The 23,998-nt window shown below is 43.8% G+C and overlaps 2 protein-coding genes across 5 annotated transcripts in view; one reads left to right on the forward strand and one right to left on the reverse strand.

The window, feature by feature from the left end:
• The window catches only part of c1qtnf1 (C1q and TNF related 1), a 39,645-nt gene extending 37,300 nt beyond the window's left edge, over positions 1-2,345 (reverse strand). Inside the window, exon 1 of the mRNA XM_068058153.1 lies at positions 2,136-2,345. The gene's annotated coding sequence lies outside the window, so the exon portion shown is untranslated. The remainder of the gene's footprint in view (positions 1-2,135) is intronic.
• A 19,805-nt stretch (positions 2,346-22,150) lies between these two features.
• csnk1db (casein kinase 1, delta b) overlaps positions 22,151-23,998 on the forward strand; it is a 61,420-nt gene continuing 59,572 nt past the window's right edge. For 3 of the 4 annotated variants that reach the window (XM_068058155.1, XM_068058157.1, XM_068058156.1), the window contains exon 1: positions 22,151-22,560. In XM_068058155.1, the coding sequence (XP_067914256.1) occupies positions 22,485-22,560 (76 nt within the window). In that variant the 5' untranslated portion in view covers positions 22,151-22,484. The remainder of the gene's footprint in view (positions 22,561-23,998) is intronic. The other variant, XM_068058159.1, reaches the window with a different exon arrangement.

A 23,998-nucleotide genomic window follows, 5' to 3' on the forward strand; every position in this document is an offset into this window, starting at 1 on the left:
TTGGATCCAAAATTGGCTGAGTGGCCGGAGGCAGAGGGTGATGGTCGAGCGTTGTTTTTGCGATTGGAAGCCTGTGACCAGTGGGGTACCGCAGGGATCGGTGCTGGGTCCCTGGCTGTTTGTAGTGTACATTGATGATTTAGATGTGAATATAGGAGGTATGATCAGTAAGTTTGCAGATGACTCAAACATTGGTGATGTCGTACATAGTGAGGAGGAAAGCCTTAGATTACAGGACGATATAGATGGGCTGGCAAGATGGGCAGAGCAGTGGCAAATGGAATTTAATCCTGAGAAGTGTGAGGTGATGCATTTTGGGAGGACGAACAAGGCAAGAGAATATACAATGGATGGTAGGACCCTAGGAAGTACAGAAGGTCAGACGGACCTTGGTGTCCTTGTCCACAGATCACTGAAGGCAGCAGCACAGGTAGATAAGGTGGTTAGGAAGGCATATGGGATAGTTGCCTTTATTAACCGAGGCATAGAATATAAAAGGAGGGAGGTTATGATGGAGCTGTATAAAACGTTAGTTAGGCCACAGCTGGAGTACTATGTACAGTTCTGGGCACCACACTATAGGAAGGATGTGATTGCACTGGAGAGGGTGCAGAGGAGATTCGGCAGGACGTTGCCTGGGCTGGAGCATTTCAGTTATTAAGACAGACTAGATAGGCTAGGGTTGTTTTCCTTAGAGCACAGAAGGCTGAGGGGGGACCTGATTGAGGTATACAAAATTATGAGCAGCATAGATAGGGTAGATAGGAAGAAATTTTTTCCCTTAGCGGAGGTGCCAATAACCAGGGGGCATAGATTTAAGGTAAGGGGCAGGAGGTTTAGAGGGGTTTTGAGGAAACTTTTTTTCACCCAGAGGGTGGTTGGAATCTGGAACACACTGCCTGAAGAGGTGGTAGAGGCAGGAACCTTCACAACAGTTAAGAAGTATTTAGATGAGCACTTGAAATGCCATAGCAGACAAGGCTACAGGCCAAGTGCTGGCAAATTGGATTAGAATAGATAGGCTTGATGTTTGGCGCAGACACAGTGGGCTCTAGCGAGCCTGTTTCTGTGCTGTATAACTGTGTCTCTAATAGCCTCTTTTGCATCAAACAGGCCTGCATTGGAAAGCATCGCAGCTCGACACTGTGAAAGAATGTTCAGAATTCACTTCCTTTTCCTCACTGCATTTCATGCTATTAACGTTCTATCGCTTCTGTGAAACAAAAGTTCATTTCACAGAATGCTGTACAACTGTACAATTACAAACGATTGCACTTAAACCAGACACGCAAGCTCGCTGTATCCTGGGAGGCAGAGCACTCAAATCTCATAAATCACACTGCAGTGAAACCGCCGAGTCATTAGTCATTGTTGTCATTTAAAAGATACATTCAAACAGGACATGTACCATTAACCAGCTAAACAATTCTTTATTTCCATTTCTGAAAACATCTCTCAGGGGCTTTATCGTCTGGCGAAACTATGCCAGAACTCCATCATGCCAACTCAAAAGTTGAAGAACACCATGACAGTTACTCTGCACACCTGTAATTTTGCCAATATTTCTATTTTTGAAAAGCATCTTTAAAAATACTTAGATGTGTATTGTCACAAAAATCATGGTGTACTTAGTGACAATTGAGATTTCAATACGCCTGTTTGGTCCTGTGGAACTTTTAAGGTTTATTTGTAAAGCAATGAAGCCTCTTTATTACGAAAATTTAAATAATGGGTTGGCATGTTTTTCTATAAGCTACCATTTGTTCCTGTGCCAGTGTAATCAGAGACACATCCCGAACTCCTTTTCTTTGTAAGCATTTATCAGATGCGCTTTAGATAGCTTACAATCACGCAGAACCACTACTAATAAAGCGATACATAATTATCATCCAGCAGCCAATTGTTATAATGTAAAATAAAATGCAAATTGACATAGCGTGACTACGATTTTACAGAGTTAACCTCTGTTGAGCTCAGCTATTAGCCTGCCGTTAGCAAATAGCAACTGAGCTGGCTGCAAACTCGCTTGGATTGAGTAATGTCATACAAAAGTAACGTTCCTGGCATGTCTGCTACATATTTATATAGAGTCTCTATAGACAAACGCTTTCAGGAGTTTACGGAGCATTGCTTACCTCGGTATCAATATTCAAAGTGAAAAAACTTTTCTTCTTCCTCCGATATGAGTGCTAGCTCTGAATATTTTGAAGTTACATCTCATCTCTTTGTCCCCAGACTCCTTGCTGGCTCAGAGTGCTGGATTGTGAGCCAGATTCCAGATTATAGAGGCTGAAACTGAGACTTATGCAACTCTCAAATCCCCTTCAACACACACATACCATCTGCTTGTGCTCTCCAGATTGACAGCAGGGAGGAGGGTACCATCGGAATACAGAAGATAAACACATGGGGGGGGGGGGGGAGGGGGGGAAATGGGAGAGATAGAAAGACTGGAAAAAAGAGACCTGGGAATGCAGTGGCAAAAAGGAACACATAAAAGGTAAAAGTGAAAGCAAGAAACATAAGCAGGAAAAGAATAAAAAGCAGCTTAATTGGAGAAGACTGATAGGTCTTAAGCAAAAGACAGGGAAGAAAAGGTGTACAAGAAGACAAAAAAAATAAAGAAATTACATGCAAGTTTAAATAAAGAAAAATAAAGGATGAGCAACTCTGTGATTTAGAAAGCAGTTATGGCAGCGTGAAATGGTTTTGAGTATCGACATATTTAACTTGGCTGATCTGACTTCCCACTACATTAAAGCAGGCGCTTAGACCACACAGCATGGTTAGTTCCCACTGGGTGCAGCATAATCCAAGTCCAGTGTGGCACAGCATTAAAAGTACCCAGCACACCCATTGGACCTTCTGAGTTAGACAAGAATGCTTTTCAATGTTAGAATGCTAACATGCTTTTGAACATCACACTTGATAGATGCCAGTCTGAGACCAGTATCCATGCTGCATATGGTTGCATTCTTGATAACTGCATATTATTGTTATTGCTTGTCGAGCTGCTAACCATGTGAATTTGATACCAATTTCCGACAACATTATTCTATCCCTATATTCTCTACTAAAATGCTTTCGTTCAGAAAAGACAGGAAAATAAGGGTTTTTCTGGCAGCAGAAAAATCCTTCCCATTACAAACTGTAATGCAAATCATCTGTCGAGCCTGTTTGAGAAAAGAGCACCCGGTGAATGCAGTAAACATAACTTTAATCAACATCCTGTAATTTGTAAAGTGTTATTTTCATTTTGGGCTTGAGGAATGTGAGTGCTTGTTAGGATCAGCTTAGTGATCTCCAGAGACAACCAGAGGAAACAATAACAAAGCAATCCAAAGCTGTCTGAGCTAGCATGTGCGGCACAACAAAATGTAGAATTTCTGTTAAGCTTTTTATTTGTGTTTTATGGATTCGGCCACTGTGCCAAGCCTGACAAAAGCAATGTGAAATCTCCTTTCGAGTCTGCATCGGCAATGCACCCAGATTTGGAAGAGCACCCCCACTGTGCCAAAGAGACATTTAGCCCCTTTACATTCATTATTGTGTGGTCTATAAAATTAAGATTGCAGAAATAATTTTAATAGAAATTAAGGGCAAATGTGTACTGTCAATTTGTACCAATGGAGAGGCAGTTTGGACTTAATCTAATTAATTTCTGATCCTTAAATGGGCCCTCAGCCCCATTTAGGAAAAGGAACATTTCAATGGCTTACTCATATGTACCATGCTCTGCCAAGCTGGCTCAACCATGTGATGCTGTGTTATAAAGTTATCCAAACTACTGCATGCATTTTTTTTTTACCTCGACATGACTCCATGCCATTGTAGCATTGCCATGTATTCTGCTGTTGCCCAGTGAAATTTTCCACAAGACCTACTATCAATGCGATGGTCTCTCAAGGTGTGTTGTAAAACTTTCCACGAAACTGTGGCTCAATAATAATAATTATTCGTAGGAAGTTAGCAGTACACCAGTACATAGTTTAGAACACTTTCAAAAGGATCTTTTTATATGTGTTAAAATGTACCCTTTACTTGTCCGGTGCTGTGTTGTACATAACAGGAAGCTCCCAGATTTGGTCCTTTATCCATGTTGATTTCAGCCAGGGACATCATAATTGACTCCCAATTTTGTAACAGGAAGAGGAAAATCACTCAAGGTTCCTGCTTCTAATTACAATCATGGAATGTCTATTCATGGGCATTGGGATGAGGACAGAATCAGGCTCACATGTGATGCACTACCTTGTTGACTAGCTCTCATATGAAAAATGACCACTTGGGTGAGGTGGTGGAGGGCTGCTGGCACATGTGGAACCATAAACTGGCAACAGCCAACACCTTCAGGAAGAAAAGAAAGAGGGAGAAATCTTGAGGGCAAATGTAAAAACTCCAGTCAGTTCTGATAGAGTCCCAGCCTACCTGTAAAAGAAACTTTTCATTTGCTAATGTCTAGGTTGCACAGGAACTTCCCAAAGGTCAGCATTGAAGACCATAGGCACTAACTTGCACGCAACATTGGGGGAGCAGCATTAAAGTATATTCTGTCACATCAATACTGGCAACGATTTGGTAACCTGAGCTGACACTCAGAGAAATGAAGGCAACAGCAGAATTGGATGGGAATTAAGAAAAAGCATGAAAGAGAAAGCAGCTGATCCAATGAGGATTATCTGTTCTTTACTAGATTTTCAGTCGTATGTGACCCGGGGATTTAATGTAAAGTGAAGAATATCAATTTTAAAAACATTTTGTTTACAAGAACGCTGATTAAATGTAAAGGAATTTTTCAGCAGCATATTCCATTCTCTCTCCTATGTTTATTTTTTTAAAAGATTGCTATATGATTGAAAAGTTATTTTAGGTCCCTTTGCTCTTGAACAACCAAACCACGCGCCCCCCCCACCCCCCACCCCAACCCCAACCCACCCACCGCTCTCATTTTCGCACTGACAAGGAAAAGTTACTTGAGTCCTGAAGTAGTTCCATTCAATTTAATGAAAGCTGTGACTTTGGACTGGACTGAGAACTGATTCAGAAGCATCTGACTCTTGGGAAATATGCTACTGCTGGATATGTTTTCTGCGCACTCAGCCGGCAGGTCTTTTCGCAAGGTACCAACTGGGATAACTGTGGCTCCCTTGATGGCTCAGTGTGTCAAGCAACTAAGTAGCTGAGCTGTGTAGACCAGGAAGGTCCTAGATTTAATCCTGGGCACTGTGAATGTTGATGGCTACTCAACTGCAGGAGGCATCACCACCATCCTTATCCCACATCCACAAAGCATGATTTCAGCAAGGACTGCCGTATATGGCTCAGAAGCTGGAAATCTGGCTGATCTTCCCCTCAATAAGTTACTGATTTTGCAGGAATTGTAGCTCACCGCTGTGGTTAGGGCTGGGGCTGATGTGAACTGAAGCCCTGTCCACCCCGTGCAAAGCCCATGGGTGACAGAGGAGGCAGAGCTGATGGTATGGCTCCGCTACCCCATTGGATTTCCTGTGGCCATCACCCATCTCCGTCGCACCCAGAATGTATTGGCAGAACCTGACATACTTACCTGGCAATGGCCATCACAAAGTGACTCTGAGTTGGAATGAAGTCAGTTCAAATCTGCAAACTGCTGCTGCAATGCCATTAGCAGCCAACCTGCAGCACTTAAAGTGGCAGTCAAGGCCACCTCCCCCTTTCAGGTGTTGCCATCATCTTCTGCAAATATGCTTTCTTTTATTCTTTCTTGGGATGTGGGCATCATTGGCAAGGCCAGCATTTGTTGCCCATCTCTAATTGCCCTTTACCTGAGTGGCTTGCTAGGCCATTTCAGAGGACAGTTAAGCATCAACCACATTGTTGTGGGTCTGGAGTCACATGTGCCAGACCAGGTAAGGACAGCAGATTTCCTTCCCCTAAAGGGCATTAGAGAACCAGACGGGTTTTTGCGACAGTTGATGATAGTTTCATGGCACCATTACTGAGACTAGCTTTTCACATCCAGATTTTAATTAATTGAATTTAAATTCCACCAGCTACCGAGGTGGGATATGAACCCGTGTCCCTAGGGCATTAGCCCAGGCCTCTGGATTACTAGTCAGTGACATTACCACTACGCCAGCATCTCCCCATGCTGCTTTGCTTTCCTGAGCTGTACCTTTCCACCTCATGCAATAGCAGGGATAATTACCTGTTCCAGCGTTTAGGTGAGCCAGTGATTGAATGCACGGGCCTCTCTGGTAGGCTCCTTCAAATCTTTCCAGGTTATCTTATGGTGCGACATCCTATTTATCATTTCCTAAATGACTCAATTGCTTCTGAGGTTTCACATGCCCTCTTCAGCTCACCAACTCCTCACTCACTTAAACCAAGTGCTAAAAGGAGCTGTTAAATTGAATTATTTTGGGTGTAAGGTTTCTCCACCGCAACAGTGTAAACCCAGGAAACTCCTGTTTACTTCAAAAGTGCAGCTTATGCAAATAAGCTCTGAGGGGTATTGATTGGTATAAGATTTGCACTGTTAATAAGATTGAGGAAATTTGCATTTGATGCAATCTAATAATACTCTGAGCCCAATCTTCCTCAATTTTTCAGTGAAATAATGGCATGTCATGGGTGTAACTTCCTTAGATTGTGAGGAACTTCGCCCCTAGGTTGTTTCACTTCTGTAGAACAATGATGAGCAGGAGACAAGAGGACAACACTCGATTTTGTGCAGTGCATCTCTTTGTACAGCAGGTGGTGGTGTCCACCCACACAAATGAAAGTTTCCTGTTGGTTTTTCTGTTTATGTTGCTAATCCGTTAGGAACTTTTCCTTGCAATCTAAAGTTTATGAATGAATTTTAGCAGATAAAAATAAATCGAGCTCTTCAGGTTGAACTGAAACGGTGTCTTCTCGACACCGATGCACAGTTTATAACATCAGCTCAAGATTTCTCTTTCATAACTAAAAAATGTAGCCATGAAATATTCATTGAGTGCTGCAGATAAAATCCAACACCTGAGAAATAACAGGCAGTCTGGGGCCAATACTGGAAACCCATTCAACAACAACCACCCTTCTCTCATTGGGTTTCGTGCCTCCTGTGGCCAATCAAGTTGACCACCAGTACTCAGGACCCTTCCTCTGCCCTAAGTAACCACAGAGCCAAGGCCCCAAACCAGTTGCCTTGGCCCCTCAACCTGCATTGCTCCTGCTACAAGCAGCCTGATGTGGAGACACATTCTTCTCACAGGCACATATAGTCAGGACGCGCAGTGACTTTATAAACACTGCATGGGAATGTACACTCTCATTTAATTTGTGTGATTATACATCTAAGTATACAATGAGCTGACAAGATATCTATGCAGCCATGCCCTTAATTGTACAATGATTGTTCACAAAATGTACATGAATGTGCACCAATATGTATAATAGCTTCACAAAATATTTGCATGAATGTACATCCTATGATGTCTAAAAAACATTCTTAACAGCCCATTTAAAAAAAGGAAAACATACAGAAAAATTGAATTATTTGTTAAATGAAAGGGAACTATCAAATCTGAACATAGGATAAGAGCGAGAACGGGAAGGAAAGGAAATACCATCGAGTGCTCCCAGATCCTTATCTACTGTTTAGAAAGAAGGTCCTGTGTTTTCCTGTGAAATGTTCTCCGTGTTTCTTTCTGTGCACTGTCAGAAAATAAAATTTTGCTGAATAGTGCATAACCTACTTTTATTAATTGTTTTGTAAGTAATCGTTTATCATCACTTAACTGTAACCTAGTGCAAAAACCAACAATTTAAAATCTGCAGTGACACTATCTGAAAAATTGCCCTAAGAATGTAAGAAATAGGAGCAGGAGTACGCTGTACAGCACCTTGAGCCAGCTTTGCCATTAAATAAGGTCATGGCTGATATTCTATCTCAACCCCACTTTCCCAGCCATATCTCCATATCCTTCGATTCCTCTAGTGTCAACAATCTCAATCTTGAATATACTCACAGTCCTCTTGGGTAGAGACGTGCAAAGATTCACAAACCTGAGTGAAGGAATTTCTCCTCAACTAGGTCCGAAATGGCCAAACCCTTATCCTGACACTGTGATCCCTAGTTCTAGACTCCCCAGCCAGGGGAAACAGCCTCGCAGCACCTACCCTGTCAATTTTAAAGAAGGTCCCAGGTTGAATTCCCAGTCAGTACTGGCTTTGCAGATCTCAGCCGTGTGGTGGCAAGAGCACTATAACTGACCTCAAAGCCCTAGGGTGGGGGAAGAAATTTGCTTGGGTTTCAGTTCAAACTCGCTATCCAGCGACCTTGACAGTACACATATGTCTGTAAGCTCACTGAATATGAGGACAGAATGGAGCTCAATGGCAATAGTCCACTCATAGGCATGTATCTCACCAACAACCCCCTCTCATGGCTAGCATGGAATAATGGGGCGAGGTGCCAATGGTACTTGCTGCCTGTGGAAATGTAAGGCAGTAACGAGTCAATGGTTTCAGGAGAAGAGGAAAAGGGTAACAAGTGAGGGGAATAATTGACAAGAACTATTACTCACCAGAACAAAACAAAATATTTACTGGCATAAAATCTGCAAATTTGTGGAAAAATGGCAACTTATACTCATTGGATGGCCAATGCAGGTGAGCAGACAAAGAGTGAAGGTGCATTTTACTACTTTCAGTAAACCAGCACATTGAGTGCGGAACAACCTAGATGAATCACTGGCTAAGTTACAGGAACATAAGTTAGAGAATTCAACATCAAGCAGTCATTTCAAGTTTACCGCTTCTTCCATTCCCTCCCTTCCAATATCAAACCAATTAGAGGCAGGAAACCATTTAAATTCTTAAAGTATACTGAGACATAATTATTCAATTCATATCAAATTCTTTTTTACCCTTTTCAGCACCTCCTGCCAATGGTACTGCTATAATCAAGGACTCCTTAAGCTGGATTTTCACTCCGGGGGTGTGAAACAGAAGTTGGGACTGTTTCCAGGTTCTGCATACCTTGGGGGGTGAACAGTCACTCATTGGGATTTTGATGCGGGTGCCCCCTTACGTGGCACGGAGACAGGTTCTCCATCCAATTAAGGCTGATGGACTGGCTCTCGGAGCTGGTAGGCCAATCAGAAGCCTTCCAGCTTGAGAGGAACAGCAGGCTGTAATGGAAGGTAAGTAACAGAGTGGGTGCTTCAACATGGTGGTGCCCTCTCTCCAACTTCTTTATTTTTTAATTCAAGATTCAATAGAGAGGCTACCACTGTGGGTGGGGTGTGGGTGGGCGGGGGGGTCGGGTTTGAACGCTACATGACGGCCGGCGGTTCCTCTGCACCCAGGCGGGCAGGTTGGGCCTCTGCTCCTGCCTGGTGCAGTGGCCCGACAGCCTGCTGCCAGGTGTCCGCCTCCAGGCACCTTATCTGGCCCCCGCTGATGCGGGACACTGGGGTCCGACTGGAAAGTGCCAGCCAGCCTCCTTTAACTGGATTTAATTAGGCTCTTAACAAGCCAAATTGGCATTCCGCTGCATGGGGGCCATTAACCTTGCCAGCCCCAAAGCTGCCTCTGCCAAAATGGCCCAGAGGCGGGATGGAGGCAAGGAACCAGCATCCTGGCCCCAATTTTATAGCCCCACCCACCTCCAAACCCAGGCCCTTTTGTAAGGGACTACAGATTGTGTCTCATCACTTTCCAGAGAGTAGCAACACTGAATCATATGGATTGAGAATTGGTTCATGGATTGAGAATTAGTTAATGGACCGAAAACAGAGAGTAGGGCCATAATTTTAAGCACCGTGGGAGCGGACTGGAGCTAGGGAGGGGGAGGGGGAAGGGGTGCAAAATTTTGTGGAAGGCAGGTGTTGCCGTTCCCATTGCCTTCCCACCCCCACTGCAATTTTATAAGTGGCAGGGGAGCTGATAAACTGCCCACCTGCCTCAGGCCAATTAAAGCTCTTAAATGGTCAATTAATTGCCACTTAAGGGCCTTCTCCTGCTGCTGCTGGTATATTACCAGCAGCGGACGGGTGGCGCAGCAGCTCAGGAGGCTGCCCATTAAAACTTGGCGGCCTCTTTGTAGGTTGGGGGTTTCCCTCCTGATCAGGCACCATGTGTCCCAAGGAGAAGCACAAGCTGCCCCCACTGGAGAACATTCCCCACCCCCCATCCAACCCCCCCGTGCCTCACCCAGGCCCAGCTGATTGTCCCCGCTGAGGCCCCACACATTTACCTAAATTCTGGGGCCTCCTCAAGAGCTGCACCTCACACTGGGTGCAGTCTCACGAGTGGCCACTGCTCCCAGTGGCGCTGCTGGGACTGAGAGCTGCCAGCCAACTGATGGCCGGCAGCTCTTGGAGGCGGTACTTTTCCTCCTCCCTCAAAGGCGTGGAAGTCCCACCCAAAGCCAATTAAGAGGTTGGAGCACATAAAATCACTGCATGGCTCCCAGGCTGGGTGGAGGTGGGCTCGCCACCGACTTTTTGGCTGGTGGGTAGGGCCTCCGCCCCGACGTAACATTTTGGCCGAGCAATAAACAGGTCATTCTCAGGCTGGCAGACTGTGACTAGTGGGGTACCGCAAGGATCAGTGCTTGGGCCCCAGCTATTCACAATTTATATCAATGATTTGGATGTGGGGACCAAATGTAATATTTCCAAGTTTGCTGATGATACAAAACTGGGAATGTGAGCTGTGAGGAAGATGCAAAGAGGCTTTAAGAGGATTTAGACATGCTAAGTGAGTGAGCAAGAACATGCAGATGGAATATAATATGGAAAAATGTGAAGTTATCCACTTTAGTAGGAAAAACAGAAATGCCGAGTATTTCTTAAATGGTGAGAGATTGGGAAGTGTTGATGTCCAAATGGACCTGGGTGTCCTTGTTCATAAGTCACTGAAAGCTAACATGCAGGTACAGCAAGCAATTAGGAAGGCAAGTGATATGTTGGACTTTATTGCAAGAGGATTTGAGTGCAGGAGTAAAGAAGTCTTGCTGCAATTGTACAGAGCATTGGTGTGACCGCACTTGGAGTATTGTGTCCAGTTTTGGTCTCCTTACCTAAGGAAGGATATACTTGCCATAGAGGGAGTGCAATGAAGGTTCACCAGATTGATTTCTGGGATGGTGGGGTTGTTCTATGAGGAGAGATTGAGGAGACTGGGCCTATATTCTCTAGAGTTTCGAAGAATGAGAGGTGATCTCATTGAAGCAAACAAAATTCTTACAGGGCTCGACAGGGTAGATGCAGGAAAGATGTTTTCCCCTGGCTTGGGGGGGTGGGGTGCGGTCTAGAGCCAAGGAACACAGTCTCAGAAGAAGGGGTAGGCCATTTAGGACTGAGATGAGGAGGAATTTCTTCACACAGCGGGTGGTGAATCTTTGGAATTCTCTAGCCAGAGAGTTGGGGAGCCTATGCCATTGCGTATATGCAAGACCGAGATCGATAGATTTCTAGATATTAAAGTTATCAAGGGATCTGGGGATAGTGCGGGAAAATGGTGTTGAGGTAGAAGTTCAGACATGATCTAGTTGAATGGTGGAGCAGGCTCGAGGAGTGAATGGCCTACTCCTACTCCTACTCCTATTTCCTATGTTACCTCAGCTTGAAAAGCCAATTTGAATGTTTCAGGACAAGTGGGGTTAGAATGTGGAGCATAATGGAACCAATGCAGAGGGAAGGAAGAGAAAGCAAAGAGGATGAAGATGGGAGAGGGACGAGGAGGAGGAGGGATGGAGGAGGCAAGGAAGGGGGGATGAAGAAGGGACAGAAGGGAACCGGGGAGAGGAAAATCCTGGAACACAGCCGATGCTAGGCCGAATGCGCTCAGGGAAACCAGGTCTACATGCAGCCTAAGCAGCAGTCCTCAAAGCTGCAGGCTGCCACTAAAAAGGGACTTCTTTTTTTAAAAGGTCCCTGAATGTAGAGCAACGAGATGCAAAAGCGCTCCACTTGGCTCCACATTAAAACCGCTTGTTTTTCTCTTTTTCTTTGTCAGTGTTATTTGCCGGTCGTCAGCCAATCTGCCCTCAGTCCTTTTCCAAAGCTGTGCTTGAAGCAGCTGGCAGAATGAGTACAGGAGCTGTGCAGGGCAAAGCACCCTGTAATTATCCTTTCCTCCCTCCCTGTGGGGAAGTGAGCTGGCCTCGACTGGCTGCACCCCTGAAGATCGTCGATTTGGCATGTCAGCACTCAGCTACTTGATCCACCAAGGCACGAAAACAAAATTTCCCTCAGCAGCATAAACTGAATAATTATGACACAACAAAATATCAGTCTCTGGTTTTAAATAAAGGTCTCATGCAATGTGACACCATACACTGTCTGCACTAACAGAGAGGAGTGCACAACCTTCTTAGCAGGAGTTCAAGAGCAAATTTTAACCATACAAATTCAACAGTTGGTGAAGGAAACAAGCAAAAGCATACATCCGTCAGGGTCTCCATCCTCATCAGAAACTGGAACCTGGTGTATATATATACATATGGCAGCACAGTGGCGCAATGGTTAGCACCGCAGCCTCACAGCTCCAGCGACCTGGGTTCAATTCTGGGTACTGCCTGTGTGGAGTTTGCAAGTTCTCCCTGTGACTGCGTGGGTTTCCTCCGGGTGCTCCGGTTTCCTCCCACATGCCAAAGACTTGCTGGTTGATAGGTTAATTGGCCATTATAAATTGCCCCTAGTATAGGTAGGTGGTAGGGGAATATAGGGACAGGTGGGGATGTGGTAGTAATGTGGAATTAGTGTAGGATTAGTATAAAATGGGTGGTTGATGGTCGGCACAGACTCGGTGGGCCAAAGGGCCTGTTTCAGTGCTGTATCTCTAAACTAAAACTAAACATAAGCACTTTTCAGCAAGGAAAGACAGCCAATTTTCCACTCCCTGTCACTTCGAGCATATATTGGGTAAAGACAAGATTTGGCCTGGTTATTGTACAAATAGCCAACCGACACTCAAGGCAGGATTTTATCCTGCCCTTGGAGAGAGGAACAGAGGCAGGGGGACACACAAAATGACAAGGGATGGAGTTGGACTGCGTGCCCAATGTTGTCCCGGGCCCCCTGCCATTTTGTCTGGGGCAGGGTAGGCTCAGGACGGCCTTCCACCCCAGGCCAATTGAGGTCCTTAAGTAGTCAATTAATGTCCAGGTGAGACCTGACGGCCTCCTAGCAGACTTGTGAGGGGTGGGGGTTTCCCTCCCCTGGGGGAAGTCCATGGCCCCCGGAGAGCCACTTCAGCAGTGATGGCCGCCCCCACTGCAAGACCACCACCACTCCCACCCTCACCAACATTTCCCCCAACCCCATCCCCTGAGCCGGGGGCTGCCTGATTGGCCCCGACAACCCTGACCCCACGAATCTGCATCCTGGGGTCTCCGACATTTTTCTTCTGCAGGGTCTCCTGCAGTACTGGCAGTTGCCACCACACCCAGTGGTGCTGCCAATACTGCAGAGCTGCTAGCCTTCCGATTGGTCAGCAACTCTGGAGGTGGGAGATCATTCCTTAAAGGACGGCATCCCCGACAGAGAGCAGTTAATTTGCTGCCTGCCGTGAAATTGTACTCGGGTCCGACAGAAGTCCGAGGCAGAGTTTCCCCCTACCTTCTGTCCCGCCACCAAGACCCCCGTCATTGGGATTATATCCTGGCTTTAGTGTCTAAGCCAGGAATGTCTATGTTTTTGCCTTTGTGATCAATTGGACCAGCAGCACTGGTACTAGCTAATTCTACACAGACACTGAGTTGACCCTAGAACTTGCTGGTCTGTATGGCCCACTCTTTGCTGGAAGGAAAATATCTTTTAGATGATAAGCCCACCAGAAATGGTTGAAGGGTAGAGAGGAGATCTGCCTATTTGACACTATCAAAGGCTTTTCAGCATTAAGAGGTAACGTACTGAAGCATCACCTTCCCCAAACTCCACTCATGATGTGTTTGCAGTGACAGAGCCATTCGGTATCGGGATGGTGGGGGAAATGGCTGGGGGGGGTCATGTTATGTCAGGCAAGGTGGCTTTGGAGGGCCACCTCATTTTCACTCACATGATCATCTATCGTCCACTTTTGGCTTCCGGTTTCGGCCTGTAACTCTGTACGGCTCCTGTCTTGCGGTTTGGTCTAGGTACGTCAGCATTCCCCAGTTCTCAGCTCAGACGCCCTCCTGCCAAGTCAGTGAGATCTTGAGTTTGACTCCCCCTGCACTCCCAGTCAGCCAAGCCTAGATCCAGCACTTTGTTAACCAAACCCTCAGGTATTATCAGGCAAGAAACAATATTTAAGAAAAGCCAACTAATCTGTGTTAAACAGCAAAGCCTGTTACTAATCAATACATTTTTTCAATTAGCATTAAGAAATAAGTAAAAGACCATCCTTACACCACTGTGAACCATTTCTTTAAAAATTGTAAATGGATATTTTGATTGGATATAAATATTAAAGGTATAACAGTCGACTGGCTGATGACCCAAATCTATAGGTTTCTAGCTCGTTATTAATGCTGCAGGAAGAAAGAAGAAAGAACGCATTTATGTGGCACCTATCATTTCCTCAGGACAGCCGAAAGTGTATTACAGCTACTGAATTCCACTGGTTACACTTAAAAACAGGACACTAGAAAGATGAAAAGCACATGCAGAAGGCAGTGCTGGCTTGCACTGAGCGCCCTCCCATTTCGATTTTCGGATGAACCTTGGTTGAGGTGGCTGGAGCTCCCACCGAAATCAGGCCGGACCCTAATGAACATATGCAACTCGGGGTCAAAAGATGTCATCAAGACGATGGCAGGTGAAAGGATGCTCAAGCGATCACATTTGCAGGAACACAGAGATCTCAGAGGGTAGTAGGGCTGGAGAAGGTTACATAGATAGGGAGGGGCAAGGACATGGAGAGATATAAACACGATGATGAGAATTTTCAAATCAAGGCATTGATGGACCAGGAGCCAATGCAGGTCAGCGAAGACAGGGGTAATGGATGATGGGCAGCGGAGTTTTTGTATGGAGCTCAAGCTTACGGAAGGTGGAAGTTGGGAGGCTGGCCCAGAGAGCACTGGAATAATCAAGTCTTCAGCTAACAAAAGCATAAAGGAGGGTTTCAGCAGCAGATATTCTGAGACAGGGCAGAGGCAGCAAATGTTACAGAGGTGGAAGTAAAATACAAGAGACATTTTGTTGTGGCTTTTGCATTGTGGTTTTAGGCTATTTAGATCAGTTCACAGAACTGGTGGTGGCTGTCGAATATTTTGAACTCTTAAGGTGATTCCACTCTGGCAAGAGGAGGAAAGAAAGGACCTCCTTTCTGCAGCTCCCTTGCTAAATGAGCACCTCCATGACTGGGTCAGTGAGGTTGAGACCCCTAGATGAAGCTATGCTGCCAGCTGCTTTGGAAACCTGCTTTCTACCACACATCATCAAAAAATGCACCCTGCTTTAAGAGGTTTGAGGATGCTTTAAATAGCAGCCACCCCATCATATTTACAGCCTCCTAATTGGCCAGCTGCCTATAGGGGTGTGATTAGCACTAGCAGCTCGCTGATTATATTTAAATAAGGCCCAACCACAAAAATGGCTTGGCCTCCTTCCAACTGCATTGAGCAGTCATTGTGGTCTTCCTGTCAATTGCCAGTCGGATCTATGCTCCTAGAGTTATACAACACAGAAATAGGCCCTTCGGCCCATCATGTCTGTGCCAGCCATCAAGCCCCTAACTATTCTAATCCCATTTTCCAGCACTTGGCCTGTAGCCTTGTATGCTATGGCGTTTCAAGTGCTCATCTAAATATTTCTTAAATGTTGTGAGAGTTCTGCCTCTACCACCGCTTTAGGCAGCGCGTTCCAGATTCCAACCACCCTCTAAAAAAAAATTTTTTTTTCCTCAAATCCCCTCTAAATCTCCTGCCCCTTACCTTAAATCTATGCCCCCTGGTTATTCACCCATCCGCTAAGGGAAAAAGTTTCTTCCTATCTAACCTATCAGTGCCCCTCATAATTTTGTATACCTCAATCAGGTCCCCCCTCAGCCTTCTCTGCTCTAAGGAAAACAACCTTAGCCTTTCCAGTCTCTCTTCATAGCTGAAATGCTCCAGCCCAGGCAACATCCTGGTGAATCTCCTCTGCACCCTCTCCAGTGCTATGCAGATACATTGATCCTATTGTATAGGGAAAACATAGCGAGTTGATGAGCATCCAAAAGAAAGATAGATTAATATTTCAGGTGTAAATCTTCGTTAGAATTGTCAGCCTAAGTTGGAGAAGCCCCTTTTACACAACTGGCAAGAATCTCTCTTGCTGATATTGATTGATCTCTTAGATGTTTCTGTCTTCCCTCTATGTTTACACATGGATTGGCATTCCTGGGCCATTTATACAGCATGCATTGGATGTATTGTCTCGAGAGACAATGGGTAAGCGCCTGGAGGTGGTCAGTGGTTTGTGGAGCAGCGCCTGGGGTGGCTATAAAGGCCAATTCTAGAGTGACAGACTTTTCCACAGGTGCTGCAGATAAAATTGGTTGTCAGAGCTGTTACACAGTTGGCTCTCTCCTTGCGCTTCTGTCTTTTTTCCTGCCAACTGCTAAGTCTCTTCGACTCGCCACGCCTTAGCCCCAAGTCCAAGTGTATCAAGCCTGTGTCCTCAGTACCTTGCACTATGGCAGCGAGGCCTGGACAACGTACGTCAACCAAGAGTGACGTCTCAATTCATTCCATCTTCGCTGCCTCCGGAGAATCCTTGGCATCAGGTGGCAGGACCGTATCTCCAACACAGAAGTCCTCGAGGCGGCCAACATCCCCAGCATATACACCCTACTAAGCCAGCGGCGCCTGAGATGGCTTGGCCATGTGAGCCGCATGGAAGATGGCAGGATCCCCAAGGACACATTGTACAGCGAGCTCATCACTGGTACCAGACCCACTGGCTGTCCATGTCTCCGCTTTAAAGACGTCTGCAAACGCGACATGAAGTCCTGTGACATTGATCACATGTCATGGGAGTCAGTTGCCAGCGATCGCCAGAGCTGGCGGGCAACCATAAAGGCGGGGCTAAATCGTGGCGAGTCGAAGAGACTTAGCAGTTGGCAGGAAGAAAGACAGAAGTGCAAGGAGAGAGCCAACTGTGTAACAGCCCCGACAACCAATTTTATCTGCAGCACCTGTGGAAGAGTCTGTCACTCTAGAATTGGCCTTTATAGCCACTCCAGGCGCTGCTCCACAAACCACTGACCACCTCCAGGCGCTTACCCATTGTCTCTCGAGACAAGGAGGCCAAAGAGGAGAGGATTGGATGTATTTAATGGGATTAGTATCATACCGGATATGAAAATAGCTTCTGCAAGGTTCGTTAAACCCTTCCTGACAGAAACATTTAGCAGCTGCTCCAATGCATTCAAACCCAATCCACAATGCACAGCACCTCCTCTGGCTGCTAACATGGCAACAAGCGAACATCCAGTAAGAACACGACATATAATCCACAATCAGGTTATCAAACAAAAAACACCTTAACAAAAAAGCGCAAATGGACAGGAAAAGAAATATACAGAGAAAATAAATCAAATTTACTTACAATTGCCAAGTTTCCGAAACATAAAACACTTCAGCAATGAGATGATAAGGATTTTATAGAATCACTATTAAACAGAAACAGCAAATTACACTTTACCACCAGACAAAAACAATTAAAGAACCCGCACAATGAAGTGATATAATTAGAGATACAAAACAAGCTTCAATATAATGTAAATACGAATGATGCTTAGCAAGGCTAACTACAACAAAACAGATCTATTAAACATCAGAAAAAACTGGCCAACAAGTTAGAAAGGTAACATAGGACAATATTTAATAATATATTACAGGACTCACAAAACAAATGACAGAAGAAACAATAATAATATAGAGAAAGACAGGCCTAGAAATTGGATCGAACCTGAATCTGTTGCAGTTCATGCTGCATCCATTGAATGATGCCAGCAGTAGGAGGGTGCCAAAATAATCCGCTGGCCTCATTATTATAGTACCAGCAAGGTGCAGGCACCAGTCACGGCCCCAGAGGCAGCTTGTTGGTCGCATGGGGACACCAAGATCAGCTGAATGAGCCGCTGAGAGCCTAATGTGAATCTGTGAGTGGGAGCAGGCAATCACGACAAGGGAGTGAGCAGTGGCCGGCAGCAGTCCGCAATTTTAATGTGGAGCTGATTGGAGAACTCCTGCTCCTCCTGGCTCCTTATTATGAATTTTTTATTTTAAAACTTAGCTTATTGGTAGTAGCCACTAGCAGTCCTTATAAGCATCGCTAGTTAGGCTGTCCTAAAAGTAGCAGGCTCAACGCCTACTGCATTCAGGGTAACCAATTTCTGATTTAGGTCCTAAAACAGGCATTGTGCCTCTGATTAGCACATTCAGGAGGCCTTATGCCTGTTCTAGGCAGCCGCCCAGGATCCCTCTACAGATCACAAACCAATATGGCATTTAATGTTTATCAATACTATTCGGGTGTAGGAAGTTGGCTGACTAAATTGGATCTCTTTGCACTTGTTTACCACGCAGGAAATGGGCTCAAGAGATCCAATTTCTACCCGCCTACTCCAAATTTCTAGACACATGCTACTTTCTATCAGGGAGTCTTCTACATCCATTTTCCCCATCATCCGAGTAACGTGTGTGGACTTGGTTCTCTGACAGGAGAAGGGGGCTGCTCAGTCAAAGCAGCAGAAGTAATTGCATTCAGTCCTGATGGTGTAGAGGTGAAAATAAGTCATTTCCAGCAATATAGTGAAAAAGTTGCAATAATGGTCCCTGACACTTTAAAAAGACTCATAGCTGTGAGGGCGCACTTCAAGTAGGGAATACCCATATTCAGGACTTTAAAAGCAAAATGGAACAAACCATAAACCCTTATCTCAGGAAAAGTGACTTTGAATTCTGATGTGACATCATTAACTATTCTATACACAGCATATGTAATTAAACAATCCTTATAACTTTAGTAACAGTGTATTATAACCTTGTTCATAGTGTGATGTTAGAATTCAATATGGTAAAATATATGGTATCAAGTGATAGGTGCTATAATATTAGCTAAACGAAAGAAGATATCATAAATGTAAAATGTAATGCTGTTCATTCCTGTATCTTTTTATGTGATTTTTTTCTTCATCAGAAATTTATTTAAATTAAGCAGCCTATCAGATTAAATTGTATCTATGACTGACTTTTCTGCCTATTTTTCAAACAGTTGTTGTAAACAAACTTCTTATGGTAAGTAAGCTGTCAATAGTGTCAACCAAAATTAAGTTTGAAAAACTTGTAAATTATCACTTTAGCAATTGGACTAAGCCATCCAACCTTTTCAAATGAGCTGACTGTTAATGCTCTGTTTTTTTAAAACAGAGAAAATGAAGATCACACTTAGACTGTTGAGCACAAATCTGGTCTAAATATTACAAAAAAGAACAGAAGCACTGGAGAAAATGTTGAAAGGATTTACAAGGCTGATACCAGAACTAAGAGGGAGCCTGGGATAGGAAGGAAAGTGTTAGGAGGACAACAATTGAGCCTGGACTGGAAAGGAAGGGAAAGGTTCACCCTCTGGTCTTGAAAGGAATGGAGGTGGAGAATATCACCTTGTTTTGAATGCATCTGAACCCTTGGCTATTTTTAATAAATTCTAACCACATACTGGCTTTATCAATCTGAATGTGCCTTATTTCCTTTCCGTCATCCAACCTCTTCTTCATGACAAACTTTTTTTCAAATGTATAAACATAAATTGCAATGAAAGACATTGTATTGTCATTTGTCATTCCATCATTGTAGCAAAATGAATGCACATCACTTGTGGTTCTCCTTCATCCTCAAACAAAACAAAATCCGACATTTTAAAGAAAAAGGCGCCCCTTCAATGATCAGATTTTTCCACACAGTTTATCATTTGTAATTGAGAGATTCGAACCACCAGAAATAATAGAATAAGATGGCTCAACAATGCTCAGCTTCATTGTCTATTGATTGTATTATTCTTTTAAATCTGGTGATGTTCTAGATTCACCTAATTTTACTAATAACCACGTAAAAATTTTGTAAATCTATGAAACTAATCGAGGACACTCATAAAACCATTAGAGAAATGTAGATGGGGGGAGACAGGACCCAGGTTGCTAAAATTCTGAGAGGAATGTAGAGGCAAGCAGATTATATCATTTGAGTGCAAGTGCAGAATTAGAAGACATGAGTGTAAAATTAACAAATCTGAGGGAAGACTTCTGGTGAAACAGAATTGTTTTCCCACAGTGCAGTGGATTTGTGGACTGAGTCAACTGAGGCAGTCAATGGAATAGAATGAAATGCAGGGTTACAAGAATAAGTAGATATAATCTAATGCCAAGTAGGCACCTGATCAAGGATGCTTAATGTAGATTGAATGGTTGGTGGATATCATATGATAAAGTGCCACATAACAGGCTTGTCAGCAAAGTTAAAGCCAATGGAATTAAAGGAACAGTATAGATACCAAGTTGACTGAGTACAAGGAAACAGAAAGTAGTTGTGAATGTTTGATTTTTTGGACTGGAGGAAGGTATATAGTAGAGTTCCCCCAGGGTCAGTATTAGGGCCACTGCTTTTCTTGATCTATATTAATTAATGACTTGGGGTATAGGGCACTATTTCAAAATTTGCAGATGGCACAAAACTTGGAAGCATTGTGAATTGTGAGGAGAACAGTGGTAGACTTCCAGAGAACACAGACAGACCGGTGGAATGGGCGGACATGTGGCAGATGAAATTTAACGCAGAGCGGTGTGAAGTGATACATTTTGGTAAGAAGTACAAGGAGAGGCAATATAAAATAAAGGATACAATTCTAAAGGGGGTGCAGGAGCAGAGAAACCAGGGGCATATATGTACACAAATTGTTGAAGGTGGCAGGACAGGTTACAAAAGCAGTTAATAAGGCATACAGGGTCCTGGCCTTTTAAAATAGAGGCAGAGTACATAAGCAAGGAAGTTATGATGAACCTTTATAAAACACTGGTTCAGTCTCAACTGAAGTATTGTGTCCAATTCTGGGCATCACACTTTAGGAAGCATGTGAAGGCATTAGAGATGGTACAGAAAGGATTTATGAGAATGGTTCCAGGGATGAGGGACTTCAGTTACATGGATAGATTGGAGAAGGTGGGGTTGTTCTCCTTAGAGAAGAGAAGGTTGAGAGAAGATTTGATGGAAGTGTTCAAAATCATGAGGAGTCTGGACAGAGTAGTTAGGGAGAAACAGTTCCCTTTGGCGGAAGGGCCAAGAACCAGAGGACACCAATTTAAGCTAAAGAACCAAAGGTGAGATGAGGAGAAACTTTTTTTACGCAGTGAGTGGTTAGGATCTAGAATTCACTGCCTGAGAGTGTGGTGGAAGCAGATTCTATTTTGGCTTTCAAAAGGGAATTGGATAATTATCTGGAGAGAAATGTGGCAGGGCTAGTGAGAAATGGCAGCAGGGTGGGACTAGCTGAGTTGCTCTTGCTGAAAGCCAGCAAAGACACGATGGGCCAAATGGCCTCCTTCTGTGCTGTAACAATCCTACGATTCTTAAGTTTTGTTCGACTTATTTATAGAAACTGAGCTAAGAAGAAACTTTGCTAAACCTTTTCTGGAGAATACTTTGATTGAGCAGGAAGGAATGGGCAGTTCTTATTCCAAGCTTTCTCATGTTCTTATGATCATCGCTTCTAAAATTATTGTACTTGGTTGTGTATTTTCTTTATTGGCGTGCAGGTGATGAGTTGGTGCAGGGATGTAGAATAAAATTCGCATTGGAAAAATATAAAATGTCAAAACTGTACTCAAGGTTTTTTTCTATCAAATGATCACTTCTACTTTTTTAATAACATTGGACAAAATGTATCTAAAAGTTCAATATTTACATCCGCTTTGCTAAGGCAATAGCTTTGTGACAACACAAGTGGCAATTGTCTGTCATTACTGATTGGTAACTTCACTCACTTGAAAAATATTGCCTGTTACTGCCAGGTAGTGAGCTATACTGAACATTTATTTTACATATCTATACATGTATATATGATGCCTACTCTGCGGGAGTAACATCTGAGAGGGAGCTTATATATGACGTCACCAGTGTTCCCGCCTCTCTGTCCAGTGACGTCAGACGGCGGATGTGACGTCAGACAGCTAACTCAGTCCAGCAATGGCGAAGTAGAGCTAAGGAAGGAGAGGAAGAGATAGCGACTAGAATCCGATGTAATCCTGTGTGTAGGTGGATAGAATGACAATAAAACTTGGCGGAGCATAATCTACAGCGTTTAACGTGCCACTTGGTGCAGATATTGTCGGGGTGCATTTGGAAAGGAGCGAGAAAAGTGATGGTGAAAATCCTTCTGTGAGGAAAGATTGGGACAGGGACAGAGAAATAGAGAGAGAGAAATATAGAGTTGCCCTGAGTAACCGGGTTAAAGTCAAACTCAGTGGGCACCAGGCGAAACCCAACCATGGAACTGAGAGTGGGAAACAGGTACCGGCTCGGCAGGAAAATCGGCAGCGGGTCCTTCGGAGACATTTACCTGGGTAAGAACTGAGTGGATATTGGGAGCAAAACAAGAGAGAGAGAATAGTATTCCTAATAATAACACGGCTAAAAACAGTGTTTGTAATATTTAGTCCTGTGTCACTGGCCCGCAGGAGAAAGGACATGGTAGCAGTTAGGAAAGAAAAACTGTCATCCACATTGTCAATCTCCATATCCACAAAACTGCTTCTGGGAAGATTATGATTCCATGGGATACATATAGAAGGAGCTGACTATTAGATAATGTTCAGGGTTCATTTCACCAGAACAGATGGACTGTTCCATCAATCAAAGGATAGAATATCAGTCATATATTTTAGCCGAGTAACAAAGCAGTCACTGAAGGGGAGCATAACAAGCATAGCTGCTTTTTTTAAAAAAACAGCTGATGTATGAAGTAATACTCCTGGGGATACAAGCTGTGGGAATTTGAGAGGAAGAGGCTGAAATAATCTTTTGTATGTCCCAGTAAAATGAACGTAAAGCAGATATTGTCAGTTACCAAGGAGCTTGATATTATTGTTTTCTAAAGGAATGTTAGAATGTAATTGTTTTGTAAAAGTAGTGGATTATGGGAGGACTGTAAATCAGATTTGTTTCCTGGTGAGAATCATCCAACAAGAGCCATGAGTATCAATTGTTTTTATACATATGAGAATGATTGGACTTTGGTTTAGGTCAAAGAATGTGATGCATCTAAAAGCCTGTTTCTGAATAGGCTATTCATCTTGTAAACATTGAACAGGCAGTTACCTGGGCATGAGTTTTGTAACTGAGTTTTATGTTGCTGGAGGTTTTGCATGCAGGATTGCCAGTGTCATCTTGGAATGCCCACAATTAGTGTAGCTTTTCCAGTGTGTAGACTGTTCATTTGCAAAATCTCACCTTTTCAATGTCAGCAGTGGCAGACCTGGAATTAAATCCTTGTCTGGGAGCTTCTTGAGATGAATTAAATAATACCACTGGGAATATTAAACAAATGCACGTCAAACTTTTGTTGTAAAATTTGATAGAAAATCATAGATGTCTGATTTCTGCTTGGATCAGATTAATCTCTGTTTATCTGAGTGCACATGCTGTGTTGTAGCACCGGAATAGAACATAGTGAAAGTTAAATATGAGAGTAAGAAAGAATCTAATTGAGGTTTACAGTAACACAAAAGCAAAGTACTGCAAATGCTGCCAGATGACCTGTTTTTCACGCATTTTCTATTTTTATTGCAGTATTTGAATGTTTAAAATAGTAATTCACTGCAGTATGGGGGAACCTGACCTTTGTGTTAAACAGATCAACTGCACCGAGCCAACAAAACTGCACAGAACTATCCAATAGGCTATTTGTGATAATTAAAAAGTGGTTTTGGATCTCGTCAGTAGAGGAATTAGAAATTAACCTCTGACAACACACGCAATGGAGCAACAGTTAGATATTTTCAG

This window comes from Heterodontus francisci, chromosome 26 (assembly GCF_036365525.1).
Source record: "Heterodontus francisci isolate sHetFra1 chromosome 26, sHetFra1.hap1, whole genome shotgun sequence".
NCBI classification, from domain to species: Eukaryota; Metazoa; Chordata; class Chondrichthyes; order Heterodontiformes; family Heterodontidae; genus Heterodontus; species Heterodontus francisci.